Genomic DNA, 26,384 nt, shown 5'->3' with positions numbered 1-26,384 from the left:
ACGTTTCCTCTGTCCACCTTTGGCTTGTTTGCCGTGAAGGAGTTCCAAGTAGAGCGCTTGCTTTGGGAGTCGAGTGTCTGGCATGCGGACAATGTGGCCTGCCCAGCGGTGCTGATCAAGTGTGGTCAGTGCTTCAATGCTGCGGATGTTGGCCTGGATGAAGACGCTAATATTGGTGCGCCTGTCCTCTCAGGGTATTTGTAGGATCGTGCGGAATACAACTCAACTGTAATCGCGATATATTGGGCTGATTTTTGACCCATTTTTAGGCAGGATGGGTGGTAGCAGAATAAAAATCACGGGGCGAAACTTACTGCCCTGTTGCTACCCTTGATCTATCTATCAGAAATTTCCATTGAACCCTGATGCAATTTTGAGGTATCAATGCACCCCCTGCCTATTAATACCACGCTATTAATGATCGGTCTAACCAGCGTCCTTAAACGAACAGCTGCAGGTCACTCCAATTTGACATAAGGTTCTGTTTGTTTTTTTTATAATGCTCCTGCTGGCCCCACAAAAATCTTCTGGCCCACTGCTGGTCTGTCCATGTTCACTCCTGTGATTTCCTGCTTCTCTGCACATTGAATATTCAGCTTGGCACTTAAGTGGAGCAGCAAAATTTCCCCACCCCCCCCACCTTCCGACCAACAAGCTGGCTGTGAGCGCTGGTTTAGTGTTCGTAGCTCGCCACCATTACGCAGATAAGACCCCACCATCAAAATGACTCGTGACTCTTATGAGGATATCAGGTGGGCGGTGCAATTGCACCACATGCCCAATGTCCATTTCAGGTGAAACACAGTCCAATTGGGCAGGATTTTAACATGGAGGCCAGTAGGGAGCGACTGGGCTGGATTGTGTTCGGGCAATCCAGGAGAATGGGTTCCCTCAGGACCTGCCGAATTTAATGGCTGGGCCAGATTTAAATTTTTTTTCTCTGTCTCTGGCCCGCGGCAAGCCAGATTGAGGAGTCGGCTGGCTGCCAGGTGGATAGGCCTGCGGCATCAAGCTGCAGCTGGGGAGCACAGCGGTGGGAGGGAGGGATCACAGGCCAGATGGGAGGGAGGGTCGGGGCTGGGGAGCGGAGGGGAGCAGATGGCCGGAGATCTAAGGGGGGGCGGAGATCAGAGGGGTAGTCGGAAGACCGGGATCGGAAGGGGTTGGAACATCGGAGATCAGATGAGGGGAGTTTGGAAGGCCGGGATCGGGGGGAGGCGGGGGGGCGGGGAGAGGGGACATCAGGGGCCGTGATCCAAGGCCGGGATGGCGGGGGGTGGTTGGGGTCCAGGGACCAAGCATCATCTCGCCAATCAAATTCAGTGACTGGACGCGCCAGATTGTGCCAGTGCTCAAGGCGGATGGGTCGGTCAGGATATGTGGCGATTACAAGGCCACCATCAATCGCGTGTCACTCCAAGACCAGTACCCGCTACCGAGAGCGGAGGACCTCTTTGCGACGCTATCCGGTGGCAAACTTTTTTCAAAATTGGACTTGACCCAGGAGCTGGCGAGTGACTCAAAGAAGCTGACCACCATCACGACACACAAGGGGTTGTTTGAGTACAACAGATGTCCGTTCAGGATTCGCTCGGACGCCACGATCTTCCAACGAAATATGGACAGCCTCCTCAAGTCGATTCCAGGGACGGTGGTTTTTCAGGACGACATCCTCATTACGGGTTGCAATACTGAAGAACACCTCCACAACCTGGAGGAGGTGCTACGCAGACTGGACCGGGTAGGGCTGCGACTGAAAAAGGCGAAGTGCGTCTTCCTAGCTCCAGAGGTAGAATTTCTGGGGATGAGGGTAGCAGCAGACGGGATCAGCCCTACTGCATCCAAGACGGAAGCGATCCAGAGAGTACCCAGACCCCGTAACACGACGGAGCTGCATCCGTTCCTGGGGCTCCTGAACTATTTTGGTAACTTTCTTCCCAAATTGAGCACGCTGCTAGAGCCGCTACACGTGCTCCTACGCAAAGGTCGCGAATGGGTCTGCGGGGACAGCCAGGAAAGGGCATTTAATAGAGCACGCAATTTGTGAGCAGGATAGCTCAGATGAATACGTGGCTTGAGCAATGGTGCAGCAGGGAGGGATTCAAATTCCTGGGGCATTGGAACCGGTTCTGGGGGAGGTGGGACCAGTACAATCCGGACGGTCTGCACCTGGGCAGAATCGGAACCAATGTCCTCGGGGGAGTGTTTGCTAGTGCTGTTGGGGAGGAGTTAAACTAATATGGCAGGGGGATGGGAACCAATGCAGGGAGATAGAGGGAAACAAAAAGGAGGCAAAAACAAAAGACAGAAAGGAGATGAGGAAAAGTGGAGGGCAGAGAAATCCAAGGCAAAGAACAAAAAGGGCCATTGTACAGCAAAATTCTAAAAGGACAGAGGGTGTTAAAAAAACAAGCCTAAAGGCTTTGTGTCTTAATGCAAGGAGTATCCGCAATAAGGTGGATGAATTAACTGTGCAAATAGATGTTAACAAATATGATGTGATTGGGATTACGGAGACGTGGCTCCAGGATGAGCAGGGCTGGGAACTCAACATCCAGGGGTATTCAACATTCAGGAAGGATAGAATAAAAGGAAAAGGAGGTGGGGTAGCATTGCTGGTTAAGGAGGAGATTAAGGCAATAGTTAGGAAGGACATTAGCTTGGATGATGTGGAATCTATATGGGTAGAGCTGCAGAACACCAAAGGGCAAAAAACGTTAGTGGGAGTTGTGTACAGACCTCCAAACAGTAGTAGTGATGTTGGGGAGGGCATCAAACAGGAAATTAGGGGTGCGTGCAATAAAGGTGCAGCAGTTATAATGGGTGACTTTAATATGCACATAGATTGGGCTAACCAAACTGGAAGCAATACGGTGGAGGAGGATTTTCTGGAGTGCATAAGGGATGGTTTTTTAGACCAATATGTCGAGGAACCAACTAGGGGGGAGGCCATCTTAGACTGGGTGTTATGTAATGAGAAAGGATTAATTAGCAATCTCGTTGTGCGAGGCCCCTTGGGGAAGAGTGACCATAATATGGTGGAATTCTGCATTAGGATGGAGAATGAAACAGTTAATTCAGAGACCATGGTCCAGAACTTAAAGAAGGCTAACTTTGAAGGTATGAGGCGTGAATTGGCTGAGATGGATTGGCGAATGATACTTAAGGGGTTGACTGTGGATGGGCAATGGCAGACATTTAGAGACCGCATGGATGAACTACAACAATTGTACATTCCTGTCTGGCATAGAAATAAAAAAGGGAAGGTGGCTCAACCGTGGCTATCAAGGGAAATCAGGGATAGTATTAAAGCCAAGGAAGTGGCATACAAATTGGCCAGAAATAGCAGCGATCCTGGGGACTGGGAGAAATTTAGAACTCAGCAGAGGAGGACAAAGGGTTTGATTAGGGCAGGGAAAATGGAGTATGAGAAGAAGCTTGCAGGGAACATTAAGACGGATTGCAAAAGTTTCTATAGATATGTAAAGAGAAAAAGGTTAGTAAAGACAAATGTAGGTCCCCTGCAGTCAGAATCAGGGGAAGTCATAACGGGGAACAAAGAAATGGCGGACCGATTGAACAAGTACTTTGGTTCGGTATTCACGAAGGAGGACACGAACAACCTTCCGGTTATAAAAGGGGTCGGGGGGTCTAGTAAGGAGGAGGAACTGAGGGAAATCCTTATTAGCCGGGAAATTGTGTTGGGGAAATTGATGGGATTGAAGGCCGATAAATCCCCAGGGCCTGATGGACTGCATCCCAGAGTACTTAAGGAGGTGGCCTTGGAAATAGTGGATGCGTTGACAGTCATTTTCCAACATTCCATTGACTCTGGATCAGTTCCTATGGAGTGGAGGGTAGCCAATGTAACCCCACTTTTTAAAAAAGGAGGGAGAGAGAAAACAGGGAATTATAGACCGGTCAGCCTGACATCGGTAGTGGGTAAAATGATGGAATCAATTATTAAGGATGTCATAGCAGTGCATTTGGAAAGAGGTGACATGATAGGTCCAAGTCAGCATGGATTTGTGAAAGGGAAATCATGCTTGACAAATCTTCTGGAATTTTTTGAGGATGTTTCCAGTAGAGTGGATAAGGGAGAACCAGTTGATGTGGTATATTTGGACTTTCAGAAGGCGTTCGACAAGGTCCCACACAAGAGATTGATGTGCAAAGTTAGAGCACATGGGATTGGGGGTAGTGTACTGACATGGATTGAGAACTGGTTGTCAGACAGGAAGCAAAGAGTAGGAGTAAATGGGTACTTTTCAGAATGGCAGGCAGTGACTAGTGGGGTACCGCAAGGTTCTGTGCTGGGGCCCCAGCTGTTTACACTGTACATTAATGATTTAGATGAGGGGATTAAATGTAGTATCTCCAAATTTGCGGATGACACTAAGTTGGGTGGCAGTGTGAGCTGCGAGGAGGATGCTGTGAGGCTGCAGAGCGACTTGGATAGGTTAGGTGAGTGGGCAAATGCATGGCAGATGAAGTATAATGTGGATAAATGTGAGGTTATCCACTTTGGTGGTAAAAACAGAGAGACAGACTATTATCTGAATGGTGACAGATTAGGAAAAGGGGAGGTGCAAAGAGACCTGGGTGTCATGGTACATCAGTCATTGAAGGTTGGCATGCAGGTGCAGCAGGCGGTTAAGAAAGCAAATGGCATGTTGGCCTTCATAGCAAGGGGATTTGAGTACAGGGGCAGGGAGGTGTTGCTACAGTTGTACAGGGCATTGGTGAGGCCACACCTGGAGTATTGTGTACAGTTTTGGTCTCCTAACCTGAGGAAGGACATTCTTGCTATTGAGGGAGTGCAGCGAAGGTTCACCAGACTGATTCCCGGGATGGCGGGACTGACCTATCAAGAAAGACTGGATCAACTGGGCTTGTATTCACTGGAGTTCAGAAGAATGAGAGGGGACCTCATAGAAACATATAAAATTCTGACGGGGTTAGACAGGTTAGATGCAGGAAGAATGTTCCCAATGTTGGGGAAGTCCAGAACCAGGGGTCACAGTCTAAGGATAAGGGGTAAGCCATTTAGGACCGAGATGCGGAGGAATTTCTTCACCCAGAGAGTGGTGAACCTGTGGAATTCTCTACCACAGAAAGTTGTTGAGGCCAATTCACTAAATATATTCAAAAAGGAGTTAGATGAGGTCCTTACTGCTAGGGGGATCAAGGGGTATGGCGAGAAAGCAGGAATGGGGTACTGAAGTTGAATGTTCAGCCATGAACTCATTGAATGGCGGTGCAGGCTAGAAGGGCCGAATGGCCTACTCCTGCACCTATTTTCTATGTCTATGTTTCTATGTTATGTTCCAACACTCTTAACACTATACAACCCATGTAAGAAACTTGTGTTAGCGTGCGATGCATCGTCCTATGGTGTCGGGTGTGTGTTGCAGCATGTCAATGTCAAGGGTCAGTTACAGCTGGTAGCTTATGCCTCCAGGAGTCTGTCCCAGGCAGAAAGGGGTTACGGGATGGTAGAAAAGGAGGCGCTTGCATGTGTATATGCGGTAAAGAAAATGCACCAGTACCTATTTGGCAGGAAATTTGAGCTGGAGACAGATCACAAACCCCTAACGTCCCTTTTGGCCGACAACAAGGCCATAAATGCAAATGCATCGGCCCGCATACAGAGGTGGGCACTCACGTTAGCCGCATATGACTATACAATTCGGCACAGACCGGGCACTGAAAACTGCGCCGATGCACTCAGCAGGCTCCCACTAGCCACCACTGAGGGGGCTACCGAGCATGCTGCTGAGATGGTCATGGCTGTTGAAGCTTTTGGAAGCGAAGGCTCACCCGTGTCAGCCCGTCAGATTAAAGTCTGGACAAATAGAGACCCGCTATTGTCTCTAGTCAAGAAATGTGTCCTGAATGGGGACTGGGCAGCCATGTACAGGGCATGCCCTGAGGAATTTAAACCATTTCACAGGCGCAGGGATGAACTCTCGATTCAGGCCGATTGCCTACTATGGGGAAACCACGTAGTCATGCCCCAGATGGGTAGAGAGGTATTCATCAGAGAACTCCACAATGAGCACCCGGGCATTGTCATGATGAAGGCAATTGCCAGGTCACACGTTTGGTGGCCAGGGATAGACGCAGATCTGGAACTTTGTGTTCGCAGGTGCAACACGTGTGCCCAGCTGGGCAATGCACCCAGGGAAGCCCCCCTTAGTCCCTGGCCATGGCCCGCCAAGCCTTGGTCACGCATCCATGTGGACTACGCAGGTCCTTTCATGGGAAAAATGTTTTTGGTTGTAGTTGACGCCTACTCCAAATGGATCGAGTGTGACATTTTAAATTCAAGCACATCCTCTGCCACGGTAGAAAGTCTACGGGCAATGTTCGCCGCCCACGGTTTACCAGAAGTCTTGGTCAGCGACAATGGCCCGTGCTTCACAAGCACTGAATTCCAGGACTTCATGGCAGCCAATGGAATTAACCATGTCAGAACGGCACTGTTCAAGCCGGCCTCAAACGGCCAGGCAGAACGAGCAGTGCAGATAATCAAACAAGGGATGCTCAGAATCCAAGGGGGTTCCCTACAAACCCGCTTATCACGCCTCCTGTTGGCCTATAGATCCCGACCACACTCGCTCACAGGGGTTCCACCCGCAGAGCTGCTAATGAAAAGGACGCTCAAAACCTGGCTATCCCTTATACAACCCACCATGAAAGAAATTGTCGAGAGCAGACGCCAGCCACAATATGACTACCATGACAGGAATGCGAGGGCGCGATGTATTGATGTAAATGATCCTGTTTTTGTCCTCAAAAATGCTGCAGGGCCCAAATGGCTCGCAGGCACTGTGCTTGCCAAAGAGGGAAATAGGATTCTGGTAGTTAAACTTACCAATGGACAAATCTGCCGCAAACACGTGGATCAAACAAAAAGGAGGTTCAGCAACCCCACAAAAGAAACAGAGGAAGAACACGATGTAAAGTTCACTCCACCACAGGTGACCGCACACCGGAACCAAAGGGAGGAGAGCTCAATCACTGTGGGCAGTCGGATAGGCCTGAGGCACCGCAAACAGCAGACACTCAGGCCAGCGCCCAACAACCGGAGCCCCAACTCAGGCGCTCTACAAGAGAGCGTAAACCACCAGAGAGACTCAACCTGTGATCCCAATAAGACTTTGGGAGGGAGGTGATGTCATGTATTCAACCAGCATTGTAACCCATGTCTAATCTGACCTAAGTTGTACAATGTGAGAACAATGACCACTAGGTGGGAGACACTCCTAATCTGGACCTTCAGGTATAAAAGGGGAAGCTCCACCCACCTTCATCACTTGAGTGCTAAGGAATAAAGGACAGGTCACAGACTGACCTTCTCTCAAGCATGGGCCTCGTGTGCATTTATACTGTATCGTAAGGACGTATCAATGTATGGTTTCCATTTGAAGCCTCACCCACTGCAAGGGCCTGCATGCGCTGTTAACCTTGCTACTCTGTTCTGCAGACCCACCCCTGATGTTGTTAACTCCTCAGTCTTCATATGCGTCTCGAAGATGGTAGCCTCCCCGCTACTGTTTGGTCCTGACCCCCTAATTCAAGCTTTGCCACAGCAAGTCCATACTGCGAATGGTAGCTACATCGAACTGTGAAGACTCTCATACAGTAACTTCTACTAAACTATGTAAGGCACTTGGGACATACTGATAGAAGGGTTCCAACTCAGACGTTCTCTTTAATCTTACTGGTGGAGCTCACCCACAACCACAGGGAGCAGAGGAGGACTAGAGGAGGGGGCTCTGAACTCCAGGACCTGACTCCGTTGGAGGAATGCGTCTCGGCCCTGATCGGCATTCAAGTTGGTGCCATTGGTGAGGTTCAACCCCCTCGGGACAGTGACAGTATGTTGAGTTCCTTTGCAGACTCTATCAGGCCACTTACCCCTGACACCACAATCCTTCCCCACTTTCCATGAGACTGGCATTTGCGAATGCCTTTCCAAGTCCTGGCCCCCTCCCCTGCAGGTAACCACACTTCTCTGGCTTTGTGCTTTCAGATGATGACTCAGACGGCCAGGGGCATGCATGTCAGCCTTCCACTGAGGGTGGCAGTGCAGAGGACGAGGAGGCGGAGGTCACCTCTCTGGATGTGAGGGACGATCCAGTGTCCTCACAGAGCAGGGCCAGCAGCTTTTTGTCGGAAAGCATGGTCGAGGAGATGGAGGTGGGTGATGCTCCGGGACCCAGTGGCCGGGCGCAACGCCATGGGGGAGGAGAGATCAGGGCGCCAGCTCCCCAGAGGGTGAGTGCACACCTGAGTGATGCTCAGCAGCACTTTGATGATGAGGCCGACTTAGAGGATCTCGCTAGATAGCCATTGCAGATGCACAGCGATCTGCTGAGTGTTTTGTCAAGTGTTCCCAAGAGTGGCGATACATTTGCTTTGAGTGTGGTGGAGTCTGACGCAATGACTGTATTTGTATATCAGCAGCCCATTGAGCCCATCCTTGGTAGATACCAACAGATGTTGGATGCTTCAAGTGACTATGGGGTCCCAGATATGGTGGCACGGGCTATGGCTGACGTGGCAGTAGCCATTTAGCACCAGGCCGACATTATGGTAGGTCTGCAGACTGTCATGTCATCAATGCGTGATGGCATCAATCAGCTCTGTGGTGTGCTGCAGTCACAGTCTGCCCTGATGCAGAGCCAACTTCAATCCACGCAGGCACTGACTGCTGCCATTGTGTCTGGGGCCCCATCAGTTGCACGGGAAACTAATGTTGGTGAAGCACAGCAGCAATCTGTGCTCAGCCAGATAGCTCCAGATGAGGGGTGCAGCAGTGTGTCGGGCCTGTTGGAACATGATGTCCTCTCTCAGGATTATATAATTCTGCCCTTGCCTCTACTGCTCTCTGGAATCCATCCACCATCGAGTGCTGTCGCCCATGCTGTGGTGATGCAGTCCGCAGCCGAGCTGATGCAGAACATCCTGCTAGGCCATCAGCTGTGCCAGTGGTACCAACAAAGCCTTGCGGCAGGCACTGAGACCCCATTGAGGAGGAGCAGTAGGTCTGGGAGGGGAAGAAGGGAAGGGGTGGGAAAGCACTGAGAAAGAGACAGTAAATATGTGTGTGCGAGTGGGCAGAAATGGTGACCTTGCTCGAATGTGAATTCATGTAAATAGTTGCAGTTGGATGGACCAATAAAGAATTTTGTGATGCTGCCCAGAGAATTGCTGTCCTTGTTCCATGGTGAAGTAATGTGAATAGTTGCATGTGGATGTAGGTGATAATGTTTCAAGTGGCTTCATTTATTGTATGCTGTGGATGATGGCACCCTTTAGTGCTTCTTTACAGCACACTATGCTGTTTTTTGTAAATAAAAATTTGTTTCATTTGTCACAATCTTGTCTTGTCATTTGTATGCATGGAGGCTTGGAGGGTGGGGCATGATGTCTTCAGCAGATGACCAGGTGAATAGGCTGGCCAGGAGAGGCGGGGCCCACAATGCCACATGCGTACAATCGATGGCCCCCCTGAACCATGGGGAAGCCCGTTATCTATGGGAGCACTCACCCAGGTCTCCCTGGACATGCTGAATTTGATGTAATCGATTCGTTTGCTGTAGAGACATCAGTAACCTGGCGAATACAGCAATATACTGCAAACTGTGAGATGTTGCACATATCACCTACAGGAGCCTGAAAGAAGCCAGTAGCAGAGAAGTTTGAAGGCTGCTGTTACTTTCACTGCCACTGACAGCGAGGTCCTGGTGCAGATGTCAGCTGCCAGGTATCTCTGCAGGAGGTGGCAGAGCTCCGTCACCATCTTCTTGCAGAATCTCAGCTTCCTTAGGCACTGGTTTTCAGAAATCTCAAGGTAAGAATAATGTGCATAGTAAACTCTGTGACTGGACGGCCTCCTGCCCCGCCATCTGAACTCTCTCCTCTGGCGAGCATCCACATTTGCCATAAGCCATCTCTGCAGTCGGCGCCTTTGAAGTCATCACCACAGGATGACGTGGTAACCGATCAATGCCCCCATAACTTTTGCACAGGTAAAAGCAATATGCTAGTTCCAAATGTATACAATGGAGAAGACAACAATATCTCCGAGATGCTAGTACTGAAGTTTAGGAGTCAGTAACCACAGGATGCCAGCACCTTTGAACTGTGTGAGCAGCCAACACAGCATGGACCGCAAGCTCTCTGGGCCGGCTGCAACTCCCTATAAGTTATGCCCCGGATTCGTTTCCCTGCCTTGTGCTCACAAAAATTTTCAGACGTCATCGCCGTCAGCTGATAAGTGAGGCAGCCAAAGGGAATTTGGTGAGACCGATGCCAAGGAGGTGTTGCACGGGTGCTGATGTCAGGATTTTCATGGCAGTAGTCGGCAGGGAGGCAAATCTTTACCCCTGAAAAAGGACAGCCGAATTTCCCATCAGGCAATACCCATGCCTAATGCCGCCAGCCAGCCATTCACGGCCCATTGCCACCTCGCTCAGGTGGTATTAGCTGATGGTAGCAACCGAATTTCGACCCCTATGACTTACCATAATATGGGAGATGCTTGTTTTTAAAAAAAAATCAATGTAATTGTTCATATCATCTTTCAACTTAACTGACCATTAAAGCTAAGTTTTAGACGAGAATTGTTTCATCTGCTTTAAAGTTATTCTCTATGCTTGGCTTTGTCTCCTTTAAAGCCATGTGGGCAAGAACTTCAGTTGGTTAGCGTCACCTGTTAGATAGCGAGAGGGGCGCTAATGAGCCGCTAAGCTCGATGTGGGAAGTCAGGGACGTTCCAGTGTCCCTGACGACTACATGTGCAGGACGTGCATCCAGCTGCAGCTCCTGACAGACCACAATGCAGCACTGGAGCTGCGCATGGATTGACTCTCATCCGCGATGCTGAGGATGTCGTGAATAGCACGTTTAGTGAGTTGGTCACACCGCAGGTAAAGGTTACACAAGCAAATATGGAATGGGTGACCATCAGGAAGAGCAGCGGAAGGAAGGTAGTGCAGGGGTTCCCTGCGGGCATCTCCCTCCAAAACAGATACACCACCTCGGGTACTGTTGGAGGAGATGACTTATCAGGGGAAGGCAGCAGCCAAGTCCATGGCACCAGTGATGCACAGGAGGGCAGGAAAAAGAGTGGGAGAGTGATAGTGATAGGGGATTCTATTGTAAGGGTAATAGATAGGTGTTTCAGCATCTGCTAACAAGACTCCAGAATGGTATGTTGCCCCCCTGGTGCAAGGGTCAAGGATGTCTCGGAGCGGCTGCAGCACATTCTGGAGGGGGAGGGTGAACAGCCAGCTGTCATGGCACATATAGGAACCAATGATATAGGTAAAAAATGGGATGAGGGCCTACAAGCTGAAATTAGAGAGCGAGGAGTTAAATTAAAAAGTAGGACCTCAAAGGTCGCAATCTCAGGATTGCTACCAGTGCCACATGCCAGTCAGAGTAGGAATTGCAGGATAGTTCAGCTAAATAAGTGGCTTGAGGAATGGTGCAAGGGGGAGGGATTCAAATTCCTGGGACTTTGGAACTGGTTCTTGGGGAGGTGGGACCAGTACAAACCGGACGATCTGCACCTGGGCAGGACCGGAACCAATGTTCTCGGCGGAGTGTTCGCTAGTGCTGTTGGGGAGGGTTTAAACTAACAAGGTAGGGGGATGGGAATCTATGCAGGGAGGCAGAGGGAAGTAAAAAGGGGACAGAAGCAAAAGGTAGGAAGGAGATAAGCAAGAATGGAGGGCAGTGAAAACAAGGGCAAAAATCAAAAAGAGCCACATTACAACATAATTCTAAAAGGACAAAGAGTGTTAAAAAAACAAGCCTGAAGGCTCTGAGTCTCAATGCAAGGAGCATTCATAATAAAGTGCATGAATTGACTGCTCAGATAGCTGTTAATGGATATGATGTAACTGGGATTACAGAGACATGGCTCCAAGGTAAACAAGGCTGGGAACTCTACATCCAGCGGTATTCAATATTCAGGAAGGACAGACAGGAAGGAAAAGGAGGTAGGGTAACATTATTAGTTAAAGAGAAGATTAACACAATAGTAAGGAAGGGCATTTAGCATGGATGATGTGGAATCTATATGGGTAGAGCTGCGAAACACCAAAGGGCAGAAAACATTAGTGGGAGTTGTGTACAGACCACGAAACAGTAGAAGGGAGAATGGAGATGGCATCAACAGGAAATTAGGACGCATGCAATAATGGTACAGCAGTTATTATGGGTGACTTTAATCTGCATATTGATTGGGCTAACCATACTGGTAGCAATACTATGGAGGAGGATTTCCTGGAGTGTATAAGGGATGGTTTTCGAGACCAATATGTCGAGGAACCAACTAGAGAGCAGGCCCTCCTAGACTGTGTCTTGTGTAACGAGAGAGGATTAATTAGCAATCTGGTCATGCGGGGCCCCTTGGGGAAGAGTGACCATAATATGGTAGTTCTTCATTAAGAAGGAGAGTGACACAGTTAATTCAGAGACTAGGGTCCTGAACTTAAAGAAAGGAAATTTCGACGGTATGAGACATGAATTGGTTAGGATAGACTGGAGAATGATACTTAAAGGGTTGATGGTGGATAGGCAAGGGCAGATATTTAAATATCACATGGATGAACTACAACAAGTGTACATCCCTGTGTGGCGTAAGAATAAAAAAGGGAAGGTTGCTCAACCGTGGCTAACAAGGGAAATTAGGGAAAGTGTTAAATACAAAGAAGAGACATATAAATTGGCCAGAAAAAGCAGCCGAAGACTGGGAGAAATTTAGAATTCAGCAGAGGAGGACTAAGGATTTTAATTATGAGGGGGAAAATAGAGTATGAGAGTAAGCTTTTAGGGAACATAAAAACTGATTGCAAAAGCTTCTGCAGACATGTGAAGAGAAAAAGATTAGTGAAGACTAATGTAGGTCCCTTGCAGTCAGAATCAGGGGAATTCATAATGGGAAACAAGGAAATGGCAGACCAATTGAACAAATACTTTGGTTCTGTCTTCACTAAAGAAGACACGAATAACCTCCCGAAAGTACTCGGGGACCGAGGGTCTAGTGAGAAGGGGGAACTGAGGGAAATCCCTATTAGTCAGGAAATGGTGTTAGGGAAATTGAAGGGGCTGAAGGCTGATAAATCCCCAGGACCTGATAGTCTTCATCCCAGAGTACTTAAGGAAATGGGCCTAGAAATAGTAGATGCATTGGTGGTCATTTTCCAACATTCCATGGATTCTGGTTCAGTTCCTATGGATTGGAGGGTAGCCAATGTAACCCCACTTTTTAAAAAAGGAGGGAGAGAGTAGTCAGGGAATTATAGACCGGTTAGCCTGGCATCGATAGTGGGGAAAATGTTGGAATCAATTATTAAAGATGTAATAGCAGCGCATTTGGAAAGCAGTGACAGGATCGATCCAAGTCAGCATGGATTTATGAAAGGGAAATCATGCTTGACAAATCTTCTGGAATTTTTTGATGATGTAACTAGTAGAGTGGATAAGGAAGAACCAGTGGATGTGCTGTATTTGGACTTTCAAAAGGCTTTTGACAAGGTCCCACACAAGAGATTGGTGTGCAAAATTAAGGCATATGGTATTGGGGATAATGTATTGACGTGCATAGCGAACTGGTTGTCAGGCAGGAAGCAAAGAGTGGGAATAAACAGGTCCTTTTCAGAACGGCAGGCAATGACTAGTGGGGTACCGCAGGGTTCAGTGCTGGGAACCCAGCTATTTACAATATATATTAATGATTTAGATGAAGGAATTAAGTGCAATATCTCCAAGTTTGCAGATCACACTAAGCTGGGTGGAAGTGCGAGCTGCGAGGAGGTTGCTAGGAGGCTGCAGGGGGACTTGGACAGGCTAGGTGAATGGGCAAATGCATGGCAGATGAGGTATAATGTGGATAAGTGTGAGGTTATCCACTTTGGTTGCAAAAACAGGAAGGCAGATTATTATCTGAATGGTGACAGATTATAAAAGGCGAGGTGCAACGAGACCTGGGTGTCATGGTACGTCAGTCATTGAAGGTCGGCATGCAGATACAGCAGGCAGTAAAGAAGGCATATGGCATGTTGGCCTTCATAGCGAGAGGATTTGAGTATAGGAGCAGGAAGGTCTTACTGCAGTTGTACAGGGCCTTGGTGAGACCACACCTTGAGTATTGTGTGCAGTTTTAGTCTCCTAATCTGAGGAAGGACATTCTTGCTATTGAGGGAGTACAGCGAAGGTTCACCAGTCTGATTTTCAGGATGGCAGGACTGACATCTGAAGAAAGACTGGATCGACTAGGCTTATATTCACTGGAATTTAGAAGAATGAGAAGGGATCTCATAGAAACATATACAATTCTGACAGGATTGGACAGGTTAGATGCAGGAAGAATGTTCCAGATGTTGGGGAAGTCCAGTACCAGGGGCCACATTCTAAGGATAAGGGGTAAGCCATTTAGAACTGAGATAAGGAGAAACTTCTTCACTCAGAGAATTGTGAACCTGTGGAATTCTCTGCCACAGAAAGTCGTTGAGACCAGTTCGTTAGATATATTCAAAAGGGAGTTAGATGTGGCCCTTATGGCTACAGGGATCAGTGGGTATGGAGAGAAAGCAGGAATGGGGTACTAAAGTTGCCTGATCAGCCATGATCATATTGAATGGTGGTGCAGGCTCGAAGGATCGAATGGCCTACTCCTGCACCTACTTTCTATGTTTCTATGTTTTAATTTAAGCTCTACCGCCCGAGCGCTGCGCTGTTAGTGCCTGCTGCAAACTTCATTGGTGGTTTAGTGGCAGCGCTATCAGTTAGTGCTGCACACTCTAGCGCCACCCACTTGGTGAAGTCCTGAATGTGCAATGCCACGTTAGCAACGCGATCCCAAACTTCACTTCTTTTGCCTGTCATTGCGTCTGGCGCTGTCACCGACAGCAAGACCAGGCATTCCGTGGAAGCTCCCGGTGTGATATTATAAAGCTGGAGCAGGTGGGTGTTCAGTGTAAAATCTTTTAACATTGCTGTGATTCTGTGAGGTCTGACATACTGCTGCTGATGTTTCCAGTGCTCCCTTCAACTTTCTCTCATTTTTCGGTGGTCCAACTGACCTCCCCTTTAGGCGCTCGGATGCCAGTTTCCCATCGCCTGAACTTCATTATCCGTGCAGTGCTACTGCCCCGTAGCACCCTAAGAGTAGCGTGGAATGCTTCCCGTGCTCCACTCCCCTCTTGGGGCGCTAATAGTAAACTTACCGACCAGGTGGTGTTACCGCCTCAAATTAGGCGATACCGAATTTACCGCCAATAGATTTTAAAATGAGGCTGAAAAGTTTATTTAAAGCTTGCACAACAGTCGTCAGCTACATTGTCATACGATGATGATGATATCAATTAATTGTCACATGATGACCTCAAATTAATATGCTTTAAAAACAGATTTTTCCATCAAGCTCCAGATTGCTAAATCTTCCAATGTTATTGGTGTTTTGTACTAGAAACTTCATTACCATACTCAATCTTGTACACAGTCAAATGTTTTGCATTTCATAAACATTAAATAAGTTTAAATATATCATCTTTACATTCAATAATTTAGTTTTTTCAGGCTCAGTCGTAAACCCAGTAGGCATGAAACACATAACTATTTTGCAATCATCATTTTTTATTAAATCTTCCTCATGTATTATAACATTCCCCTCTGGTAATAAAAGAGATAGAATAGTCATTTTCATTTAAAGTAGTTTTTAGCTATGCCCATCATGAGGAACTAATTATTCCCTTCTGAAAAGACAACATGTGTAATAAACAAATAATGATAATGGGCCATAAATTGTGGCCTCTCTGGGTGCGTACGATGTGCGCATGCACCCAAACAAATTGCACGCATCCTGAGAGAAGGTGCTTCGTGGGCGGAGATTTGGGCTATTTGCCCAACTCCTGCCCAGCAAATGTCCTTAAACTTTTACGAGTTATTAAAAACCACGTCCATTAAGGTAAGTTTATTTTTGACCCTATTAAAACATATTTTTAAAAAATTTGAATTAAAAAATATATATTTTTTTCTAAAACCTTTAATTTAATTCAATTTCAATTCATTTTAAATACGTGAGGTGTTTTTTTATTTATGTTTTGTGTTTCTGTGTTTTTAAACAGCGTAAGAATTTTAAAAGAATGAAACATTAAATGTTATCTCTAAGTTTTATATTTAAAAACCCTGTCTATTAAGGTAAGTTTATTTTTAACCTTATTAAAACATATTAAAAAAAAATCAAAAATATATATTTTTTTCTAAAACATTTAACTTAATTCAATTTCAATTCATCTTAAATATGTGAAGTGTTTTTTTATTTATGTTTTGTGTTTCTGTGTTTTTGGAGGTATTCTCATTGATAGTAATGGGAGGTCAGTATAAACGGAACTCACCATTACAATCAATGAGAATACTCCATGGTTATTGGTGGTGCAGGCTCTCATGATCCCAGGATGTGCATATGACCCTGGGATGCGTGGACCTCTGCGTAAAAAAAATTCAGTTTGGAGGCATCCGCCCGCAGGAAGCCTCCGACTGCAATTTCTAGCCCATTCTCTTTAAACTGAGTTTTCAGATTCCACAAAATGTGTACATTTTCACCTCTAAATTCAAATTTTTTAAAAAACATTTTTTTGGTGTTCAAATCCAAACCGTAACTTCCTGTGAACCAGAAGGTCACATTATCAGAGTCTTGACATAATGCAGGTGGCATAGACTGAATTTTCAATCCACCTTCTGAGCAGATTTTATGAGGATTGTATTTTTAGCCTCTTGCAAGCCTCAATTGTAGGAATCTGTACTTGTTTTAAACAGAAGTTTAGCCCATTTTTTAAGGATACAGAACATCGTTGGCCTTTAGTGCTAGGGACCGTGATTTATTTTCCCACAACATTTGGACAAATTCATTGTTGTACAGTAAATTACATTACATGAGAGCTGATATTATTGTAGCATACAGTCGAAATAACTGAAAAGAAAATGGAAATGGTAAATGTATGTCTTTGACATGATGAGCATAAAGGAAGGCAATTTTGCTTAAAAGCAGTTTTACTTAATCAAACACTCCACAGGAGCTCACTGTAATGTAGAAGATCTGTCTCTGGGTGGCCCTGCCATTTTAGAAATAATTAAATGTTGGCGAGCTTATTGGCTGTCAATATGGAAGGATAGGATACAGATGTTCTTACGAACACTTTAAGGCTAGAAATTTGGCAACCTTGCACCCGTTTTTCAGCGATATTTCACCGTTTTTGGCAAAATATTTTGGAGAAGTCTTGCGCCGACAGTTTTTAAGTACGGCTGGGGAGCGGACCGCCATCGTGCAAGACTCGGAATACTGCTTTTGCCAAAAATTTGTCTCAGCGGTGACCCGTATTCTACACAAAAAAAACCACCTGAGAAAATCTGCGTTGCAGCCCTTGGGACAGCAGTAGGTATGAAGACCTGCAAAAAAGGTAAGTTAAAGTTTTTAATTTTTAATTCTTTTGCAGCAATTCGATAGTTAAGTGTCTTGTGAATGTTTTGTGATGTTTTATTTTTGTAATTTTTTTTGGTGTTTTCCCCCATCGCAAGGCCTCTCTGGCAGTGGTAATTGGCCTCGGACTAAAGTTGGCGAGGATCGCAGACCACCGTGCAACGCTGATATTTACCGCTGGGCACATTTTTACATGAAACTTAGGCCTTACAAAACTAGTGGAGTGATAGCGGTATTTTTGGCGAAAAATACCGCTATCACCAAAATACTAATTTCTAGCCCTAAAACTTTTGTGCTCAGAAGTGTTTCATCACCATAAAATTACATTTTTTAAATTGGTTATTTTAGAATTTTAGTGAAGAGGTATGATTCAAACTGACATACAAACAGTATAAAATATTCAAATATCATATCATACCTTAAGAGTGTCTCCTTGTGCTAAGTGGAACGTTCTGGCTGAAATATTAATCCCTTTGCCTGCTTGCACCTGTATACTGTACACACATTCATGGTTGTTTTCATAGTTCAAAGGATAGTTTGGGGACAGCAGGATTCCCTCGTTGCTTGTTATAGATGTCCCACATTCAGCTGCAGTTAGAAGAAGAAGCATTTTGAATATAAGAAGTACTCTGGAAACAGACATACACAGCACGGTGGTTGCAGAGAACTAGGAAGGATCATCCTTTCCTATCACATTATAAAATGTATTTAAATAACAACATCTGTTTAAATTGGAAGGCAATTAATAACTCCTGTGCCAAATGAAATAAAAGCTGTAGAAATTATTTATTACTAAGACCAGTCTTGTAAAACATTTTCATGCTAATCTTCAGCAATGACTGCTACTACAAATAAAGAATGAAACATGGGTTTGGCTATATCTGTAATGAATTGTGTATAATGGGGTATTGTACTGTGCAATTGGAGGAAATATCAACAGCTGTTTATTACACAATACTTCATTAATGATAATCCTGCGTTCTAAGTCCAATTGAAGAGCCTTTCATTGACAGAACAACTGTGTTCTGTCTACCCATATACCTCGCTCTCTATCTCACTCTCCTTTAAGACACTCCTTAAAACCTACCTCTTTGACCAAGCTTTTAGTCACCTCTCTTTATGTGGCACAGTGTCAAATTGTGTTTGATAATGCTTCTGTGAAGACATCAGGGTGTTTTTACTATGATATATAAATGCAAGTTATTGCTGCATTCAAAGCATGGCAAAAGATTGGAACTTTGTTATCCAAGACTTTATACGGTCAGTGTAATCAGTCTAATGAGTATACAAATATTCAGAACAACAGAGAGAGTGCAAGAATGCATTGAGGGTAAATTCACTGTGGAGCTAAATTAGCAATTACATAAGAACATAAGAAATAGGAGCAGGAGTAAACCATTTGGCCCCTCGAACCTGCTCTGCCATTCAATAAGATCATGGCTGATCTGATCATGGACTCAGCTCCATTTCCCTGCCCCCGCTCACCATAACCCTTTACTCCTTTATCGCTCAAAAATCAGTCTATCTCCGTCTTAAATATATTCAATGACCCAGCCTCCACAGCTCTCTGGGCAGAGAATTCCATAGGTTTATAACCCTCTGAGAGAAGAAATTACACAATGAAGTTACTTTGTTTTAATAACCCTACAGTCAAAAGTGGGTGCAGTCTTTGTTGAATGTCCCACTCATAAACAAGTCCCACTATCATGAGATTCCACAATGGTGGGAAAATGATGAGCATGCTAACCTACACATTCAATTCTGTGTTCCTGTCGAGTGAGATTCGACACTGGGTATGGTCTTTTGGGGGTAATCTTACATAGAACACACACTCCTTGTCTATAAAGATTGTTGTCACAATTTTTGGTCAAGTTTCTGTTTCAACTTCTCCCATTGTAAATTCCTATGTCTACATTTCCCATTCAATTTTGTTATGTCAACTATCACCTGCCATAATGTAATTGCAGCTATTGACCACAAAGTGGTATCTATTCCTCAGAAATCAATGAAAATGCTTTCTGAATAAAAGGTTGTTTCCCATTTTCTTCAGCATCTAAAATTCCCAATGTCCACAATAAGGTTTCAAACAAAATACAACATTTTGGAAAAATTAAATATTTGACAATAATCGTGAAAAATGAATATCAAGCAGCAAAATGCCAGTGAAGTTTTTTTTTAAATTTGTTCCTGGGATGTGGGCATCGCTGGCAAGGTCAGCATTTATTGCCCATCCCTAATTGCTATTGAGAAGGTGGTGATGAGCTGCCTTCTTGAACTGCTGCAGTCTGTGTGGTGAAGGTACTCCCATAGGGCCCAAGTTTCCACATGATTTGCGCCTGATTTTTAGGAGCAACTGGTGAAGAACGGACTATCTTAGAAATCGCAATTCTCCACATTTTTTTTTCTGCAGTTCGAGTCAGTTAGAACAGTTTCACTTTGGAACAGAATTTTTTCTTCAAAAGGGGGCGTGTCCGGCCACTGACGCCTGATTTCAAAGTTCCCACAGTGAAAACATACTCCAAACTAACTTAGAATGGAGCAAGTGAAGATTTTTGTAGAACTGAAAAAACCTGGTCTGCACATTAAAAAATCAGGCGCAGGTTACAAATTAGGCGTCCAGAACGAGGTGGGGGGGGAGGGGGGGGCGAAAGGAAGTCATTAAATTCTATAATAAATTCTTATTTATACTTATACAAATATTATACAAATAAATCCAACCTGAATAAAAATTTATAAGCAAAGAAAAGATTAAATAAACCATCTTCCTACCTGTGTGAAAGTGCTTCAGCCAGGGAGAATGCTGCAGCAAGCCTCACAAGTTGAGGCAGCCGTTCCCGCGGGGGTAGGGGGTAGGGGAAGGAGGCAGCCATTCGTTCCCGCGGGGGGGGGAAGGAGGCAGCCGTTCATTCCCGCGGGGGGGGGAAGGAGGCAGCCGTTCGTTCCCGCGGGGGGGGGAAGGAGGCAGCCATTCGTTCCCACGGGGGGGGGGAGGAGGAAGCCGTTCCCGACGGCGGGTGGGGGGGGAGGGAAACGGCTGCCTCAACTTTCTGAGGCTTCCTGCAGCCTTCTCACTGCTGCAAGAAGCCTCAGTGCTGATGTGCTGATGGCAATGTGCTTTTATTAAAAAATGTTCAAAAATTAAACAGCTACAAAGAACTACAAAAATGGCCGAGTGCCAATGTTTCCTTCACACTGCGCATGCGCGAACGCTCCAACGCGCACGCGCAGGGTTGCCGGCAGGAAAAAAACTAATTTAAATGGTACCCACCCCCTCCCACTTACAAAATCGATGCGAATGGTAGGCTCCGCCCCCCTGGGCGCCGCGCCAAGCAGACATGGAGCTGCACGGCGCTCCAGAATCGCGCGTTTTTTTCTGGCACCGTTTTCGGCGCGAAAAACGGGCACCCAGCTCGGAGGGGCGCCCGTTTTTTATCGTGTGGAAACTTGGGCCCATAGTGCTGTTAGTGAATGGATTCCAGGATTATGGCCCAGTGATGATGAAGGAATGGTGATATATTTCCAAGTCAGGATGGCATGTAACTTGGAGGGGAACTTGTAAGTGATTGTGTTTCCATGCGCCTGCTGTCCTTGTCCTTCTAAGTGATAGAGGTCATGGGTTTGGGAGGTGTTGTCGAAGAAGCCTTGGTGAGTTGCTGTAGTGCATCTTGTAAATGGTACACACTGCAGCCACAGTGTGCCAGAGGTGGAGCGATTGAATGGTTAAGGTTGTGGATGGGGTGTCAATCAAGTGGGCTGCTTTGACCTGGATGGTGTTCAGCTTCTTGAGTGTTGTTGGAGCTGCACTCATCCAGGGAAGTGGAGAGTATCCCATCACACTCCTGATTTGTGCCTTGTAGATGGTGAAAAGGCTTTGGGGAGTCAGGATGTGAGACACTCGCCGCAGAATACCCAGCCTCTGACCTGCTCTTGTAGCCACAGTATTTATGTGGCTGGTCCAGTTAAGTTTATGGTCAATGGTGAGCCCCCAGGATGTTGATGGTAGTGGATTTGACAATGGTTATGCTGTTGAATGTCAGGGAGCTATGGTTAGACTCTCGCTTGTTGGAGATAGTTACTGCCTGGCATTTGTGTGGCATGAATATTACTTAATAAGAACATAAGAACATAAGAAATAGAAACAGGAGTAGGCCATACGACCCCTCAAGCTTGCTCCACCATTCAATAAGATCATGGTTGATCTGATCATGGACACAGCTCCACTTCCCCGCCCGCTCCCCATAACACATTATCCCCTTATCATTTAAGAAACTGTCTATTTCTGTCTTAAATTTATTCAATGTCCCAGCTTCCACAGCTCTCTGAGGCAGCGAATTCCATGGAATTACAACCCTCAGAGAAGAAATTTCTCCTCATCTGTTTTAAACGGGCAGCCCCTTATTCTAAGATCATTCCCTCTAGTTCTAGTCTCCCGAGTGTGGAAACAACCTCTCTGCATCCACCTTGTCAAGCCAAGTATCCCCGGGTCCTGCTGTACTACAGCACTTTGCAATCTTTCTCCATTTAAATAATAACTTGCTGGAGTTCTTTGAAGATGTAACGAACAGAGTGGATAAATGAGAACCAGTTGTAGTCATATATTTGGATTTCCAGAAAGCATTCAATAAGATGCCATACAAAAGGTTACTGGACAAAATAAGAGCTCATGGGTTGTTTGTAATATATGAGCATGGCTAACTAACAGAAAACAGAGAATTGGGATAAATGGGTCATTTTCTGAGTGGCAAACTGTAACTAGTGGAGTGCCACAGGGATCAGTGCTGGGGCCTCAACTATTTACAATTTATATTAATGAGTTGGATGAAGGGACCGAGTGTAACATAGCCAAATTTGCTGATGATGCAAAGATAGATGGGAAAGCAAGTTCTGAAGAGGACACAAAGAATCTGCAAATGGATACAGATAGGCTCAGTGAGTGGGCAGATGGACTATAATGTGGCGAAATGTGAGGTTATCCACTTTTTTAGGAGAAATAAAAAAAGCAAATTATTATTTAAATATGGAGCAATTACAAAATTCTGTAGTATAGAGGGATCTCGGGGTTCTTGTACATGAAACACAAAAAGTTAGCATGCAGGTAGAGCAAGTAATTAGGAAGGCAAATGGAATGCTGGCCTTTATTGCAAGGGGAATGTAGGGAAGTCCTGCTCCTACTGTATAAGGCATTGGTAAGACCACAGTTTTGTGTATGTATAATATAAGTATACTCCTTGTACACTCAATGTAGAGTTACAGAAGACTACTGAATGTACCTTCACACTGTATACACTATGCTTGTACCACCAGAGGGTGCAACTAGCAGAGACCTAGGGGTCACCTGTAAACGACAGGTAACCAGGTATAAAAGGGAGATCACTATGCTGTACCCTCACTCAGGAGCTGTAATAAATGGACTAAGGTCACCACAGTTCAAGTACAATACCTTGCCTCGTGGAGTGCTTACAGACACAATCCACATAAGAACATAAGAATTAGGAACAGGAGTAGGCCATCTCGCCCCTCGAGCCTGCTACGCCATTCAACAAGATCATGGCTGATCTGGCCGTGGACTCAGCTCCACTTACCCGCCCGCTCCCTGTAACCCTTAATTCCTTATTGGTTAAAAATCTATCTATCTGTGACTTGAATACATTCAATGAGCTAGCCTCAACTGCTTCCTTGGGCAGAGAATTCCACAGATTCACAAGCGTCTGGGAGAAGAAAATCCTTCTCAACTCGGTTTGAAATTGGCTCCCCCGTATTTTGAGGCTGTGCCCCCTAGTTCTAGTCTCCCCGATCAGTGGAAACAACCTCTCTGCCTCTATCTTGTCTATCCCTTTCATTATTTTAAATGTTTCTATAAGATCACCCCTCATCCTTCTGAACTCCAACGAGTAAAGACCCAGTCTACTCAATCTATCATCATAAGGTAACCCCCCTCATCTCCGGAATCAGCCGAGTGAATCGTCTCTGTACCCCCTCCAAGGCCAGTCTATCCTTCCTTAAGTAAGGCGATCAAAACTGCACGCAGTACTCCAGGTGCGGCCTCACCTATACAGTTGCAGAAGGACCTCCCTGCTTTTGTACTCCATCCCTCTCGCAATGAAGGCCAACATTCCATTCGCCTTCCTGATTACCTGCTGCACCTGCAAACTAATTTTTTGGGATTCATGCACAAGGACCCCCAGGTCCCTCTGCACCGCAGCATGTTGTGATTTCTCCCCATTCAAATAGTATTAGTTTTTTTTCCCAAGGTGGATGACCTCACACTTTCCGACATTGTATTCCATCTGCCAAACCTTAGCCCATTCGCTTAACCTATCGAAATCTCTTTGCAGCCTCTCTGTGTCCTCTACACAACCCGCTTTCCCACTAATCTTTGTGTCATCTGCAAATTTTGTCACACTACACTCTATCCCCTCTTCCAGGTCTTCTATGTATATTGTAAACAGTTGTGGTCCCAGCACTGATCCCTGTGGCACACAACTAACCACCGATTTCCAACCCGAAAAGGACCCATTTATCCCGACTCTCTGCTTTCTGTTAGCCAGCTAATTCTCTATCCATGCTAATACATTTCCACTGACCCCGCGTACCTTTATCTTCTGCAGTAACCTTTTGTGTGGCACCTTATCGAATGCCTTTTGGAAATCTAAATACACCACATCCATCGGTACACCTCAATCCACCATGCTCGTTATATCCGCAAAGAATTCCAGTAAATTAGTTAAACATGATTTCCCCTTCATGAATCCATGCTGCGTCTGCTTGATTGCACTATTCCTATCTAGATGTCCTGCTATTTCTTCCTTAATGATAGTTTCAAGCATTTTCACCACTACAGATGTTAAACTAACCGGCCTATAGTTACCTGCTTTTTGTCTGCCCCATTTTTTTAACAGAGGCGTTACATTAGCTGCTTTCCAATCCGCTGGTACCTCCCCAGAGTCCAGAGAATTTTGGTAGATTATAACGAATGCATCTGCTAGAACTTCCGCCATCTCTTTTAATACCTTGGGATGCATTTCGTCAGGACCAGGGGACTTGTCTACTTGAGTCCCATTTGCCTGTCCAGCACTACCCCCCTAGTGATAGTAGAGTTCTAGAGTTCTGTGTACAGATTTAGTCTTCTTATTTAAGGAAGGATATACTTGCTTTGGAGGCAGTTCAGAGAAGGTTTATGAGGTTGATTCCTGAGATGAAGGGGTTGTCATATGAAGAAAGGTTGAGCAAGTTGGGCCTATACTCCTTAGAGTTTAGAAGAATGAGAGGTGATCTTATTGAAACACGTAAGATTCTGAAGGAACTTGACAGGGAGATGCAGAGAAGATGTTTCTCCTTATGGGGGAATCTAGAACTAGGGAGCATAGTTTCAGAATAAGGGGTCGCCCATTTAAAACAGAAATAAGGAGGAATTTCTTCTACATAAGAACATAAGAAATGGGAGCAGGAGTAGGGCAGAGAGCCATGAATCAGAGGGTCATGAAACTTTGGAATTCTCTACCCCAAAGAGTTGTGGAGGCTGAGTCTTTAAATATACTTAAGGTGGAGATAGACTGATTTTTGTACAATAAGGGAGTCAAGGGTTATGGGGAGTGGACAAGGAAGTGGAGTTGAGGCCAGGATCAGATCAGCCATGATCTTATTGAATGGCGGAGCAGGCTAGAGGGGTCAAATGGCCTACTCCTGCTTCTATTTCTTATGTTCTTGTGTCTCTGCAATGGCTATTAGAACAAACTCATATATCTTTACTGTGCCACTAATTTGTCTATCTTGTTACGATTGGTTTGTGCTTTCAGATAAAGGGCCTTTAATTTGAACTTTTTACCATTATTACCTGCTTTCAACTTATTTGCTGATGCACTATTACCTTTAAACTCTCCGGGAGTGAAATTCAGTACCACCCCATTCGTGGTACCAGCCATGAGACAGAGGTTCCTGCGCCAGGCGTGGAAATCCTGCCTCGCAATCTATATTGGGCTTACCACCCCTGAGAGGAACTACAGTGCAAAATTGCGTGTTGTAGGGCGCTTTCAAAGGCAAAGGCATCTGCTGAATATATGTATGTTTGTATGTATGTGTAAAATGGCTGCCAGGGATTCTGCAAAGCACTAGGGGAATTCATCTAACTGTTAGCTTGACTACATTTTGGGTAGCTGATGACACTGCAGTTCCATGTACAGGAACACTGGAAAGGGTGAGCTCAGCAGAATGTCCCTAATCAACAAACCCCAGACAAGATGTCCTAGCAGAATACTGAACAAAGAAATTCCTGTGGCTGTGTAAGGATAAGGAGGTTAGGCGCAAGCAGAACCCAAGGACAGTAGAGATAAGGGGGTCTGGAGAATATCACGACGTCATGAGTAAGCCCCAGCTAAACATGAGATGGTCACACAGTCCCCTGGTGCCTGGGGGCCAATTCCATTGGCCCAGAGGAATCGATTTGTAATTTATAGTCATTATGATTGGATTGTGTCCAGCTGACATGGGCTGAGTAATTGTAATGAATTCTTGTAAAACATATAAATATCGATCAATTTCTTTGTTCGGCGGAGAGTAGTGCCTGGAGTAACCCAGAGGCTTTCTCCCTGCCGGCGTAATAAAGACCATTTTGATGTTGGTACTGACCCAGAGTGATGAGTGATTCTTCCAGGATTTCATTCACGCTAACAGTAGCGTAGTCGACAGGATTCGAAGTCACTGGACACCCTTGGAAAAACCGGGTGAGTACAGATTTAAAAAAAATAAGGGGTGCTGAAGGTGGACGCTGATTGATCGACATGAGGAGACGGTCTAGTATCTCAAACGCCTAGTCTGAGCCTGAATTAAGAGGCCTTGGTCCCACGTGACGGCTAGGGTTGAATGGACATAGTGAATACACTTAGAC

At 45.6% G+C, this 26,384-nt stretch overlaps 1 protein-coding gene across 1 annotated transcript in view; it reads right to left on the bottom strand.

Annotated features, from left to right (window-relative positions):
- The window catches only part of csmd3b (CUB and Sushi multiple domains 3b), a 3,002,015-nt gene that overhangs the window by 556,247 nt on the left and 2,419,384 nt on the right, over positions 1–26,384 (bottom strand). The window contains exon 22 of the mRNA XM_070874966.1: positions 17,919–18,088. Coding sequence (XP_070731067.1) covers positions 17,919–18,088 — 170 coding nt within the window. The remainder of the gene's footprint in view (positions 1–17,918; positions 18,089–26,384) is intronic.

Source organism: Pristiophorus japonicus, chromosome 1, assembly GCF_044704955.1.
Source record: "Pristiophorus japonicus isolate sPriJap1 chromosome 1, sPriJap1.hap1, whole genome shotgun sequence".
NCBI classification, from domain to species: Eukaryota; Metazoa; Chordata; class Chondrichthyes; family Pristiophoridae; genus Pristiophorus; species Pristiophorus japonicus.
This window is presented reverse-complemented; position numbering and strand designations above follow the sequence as displayed.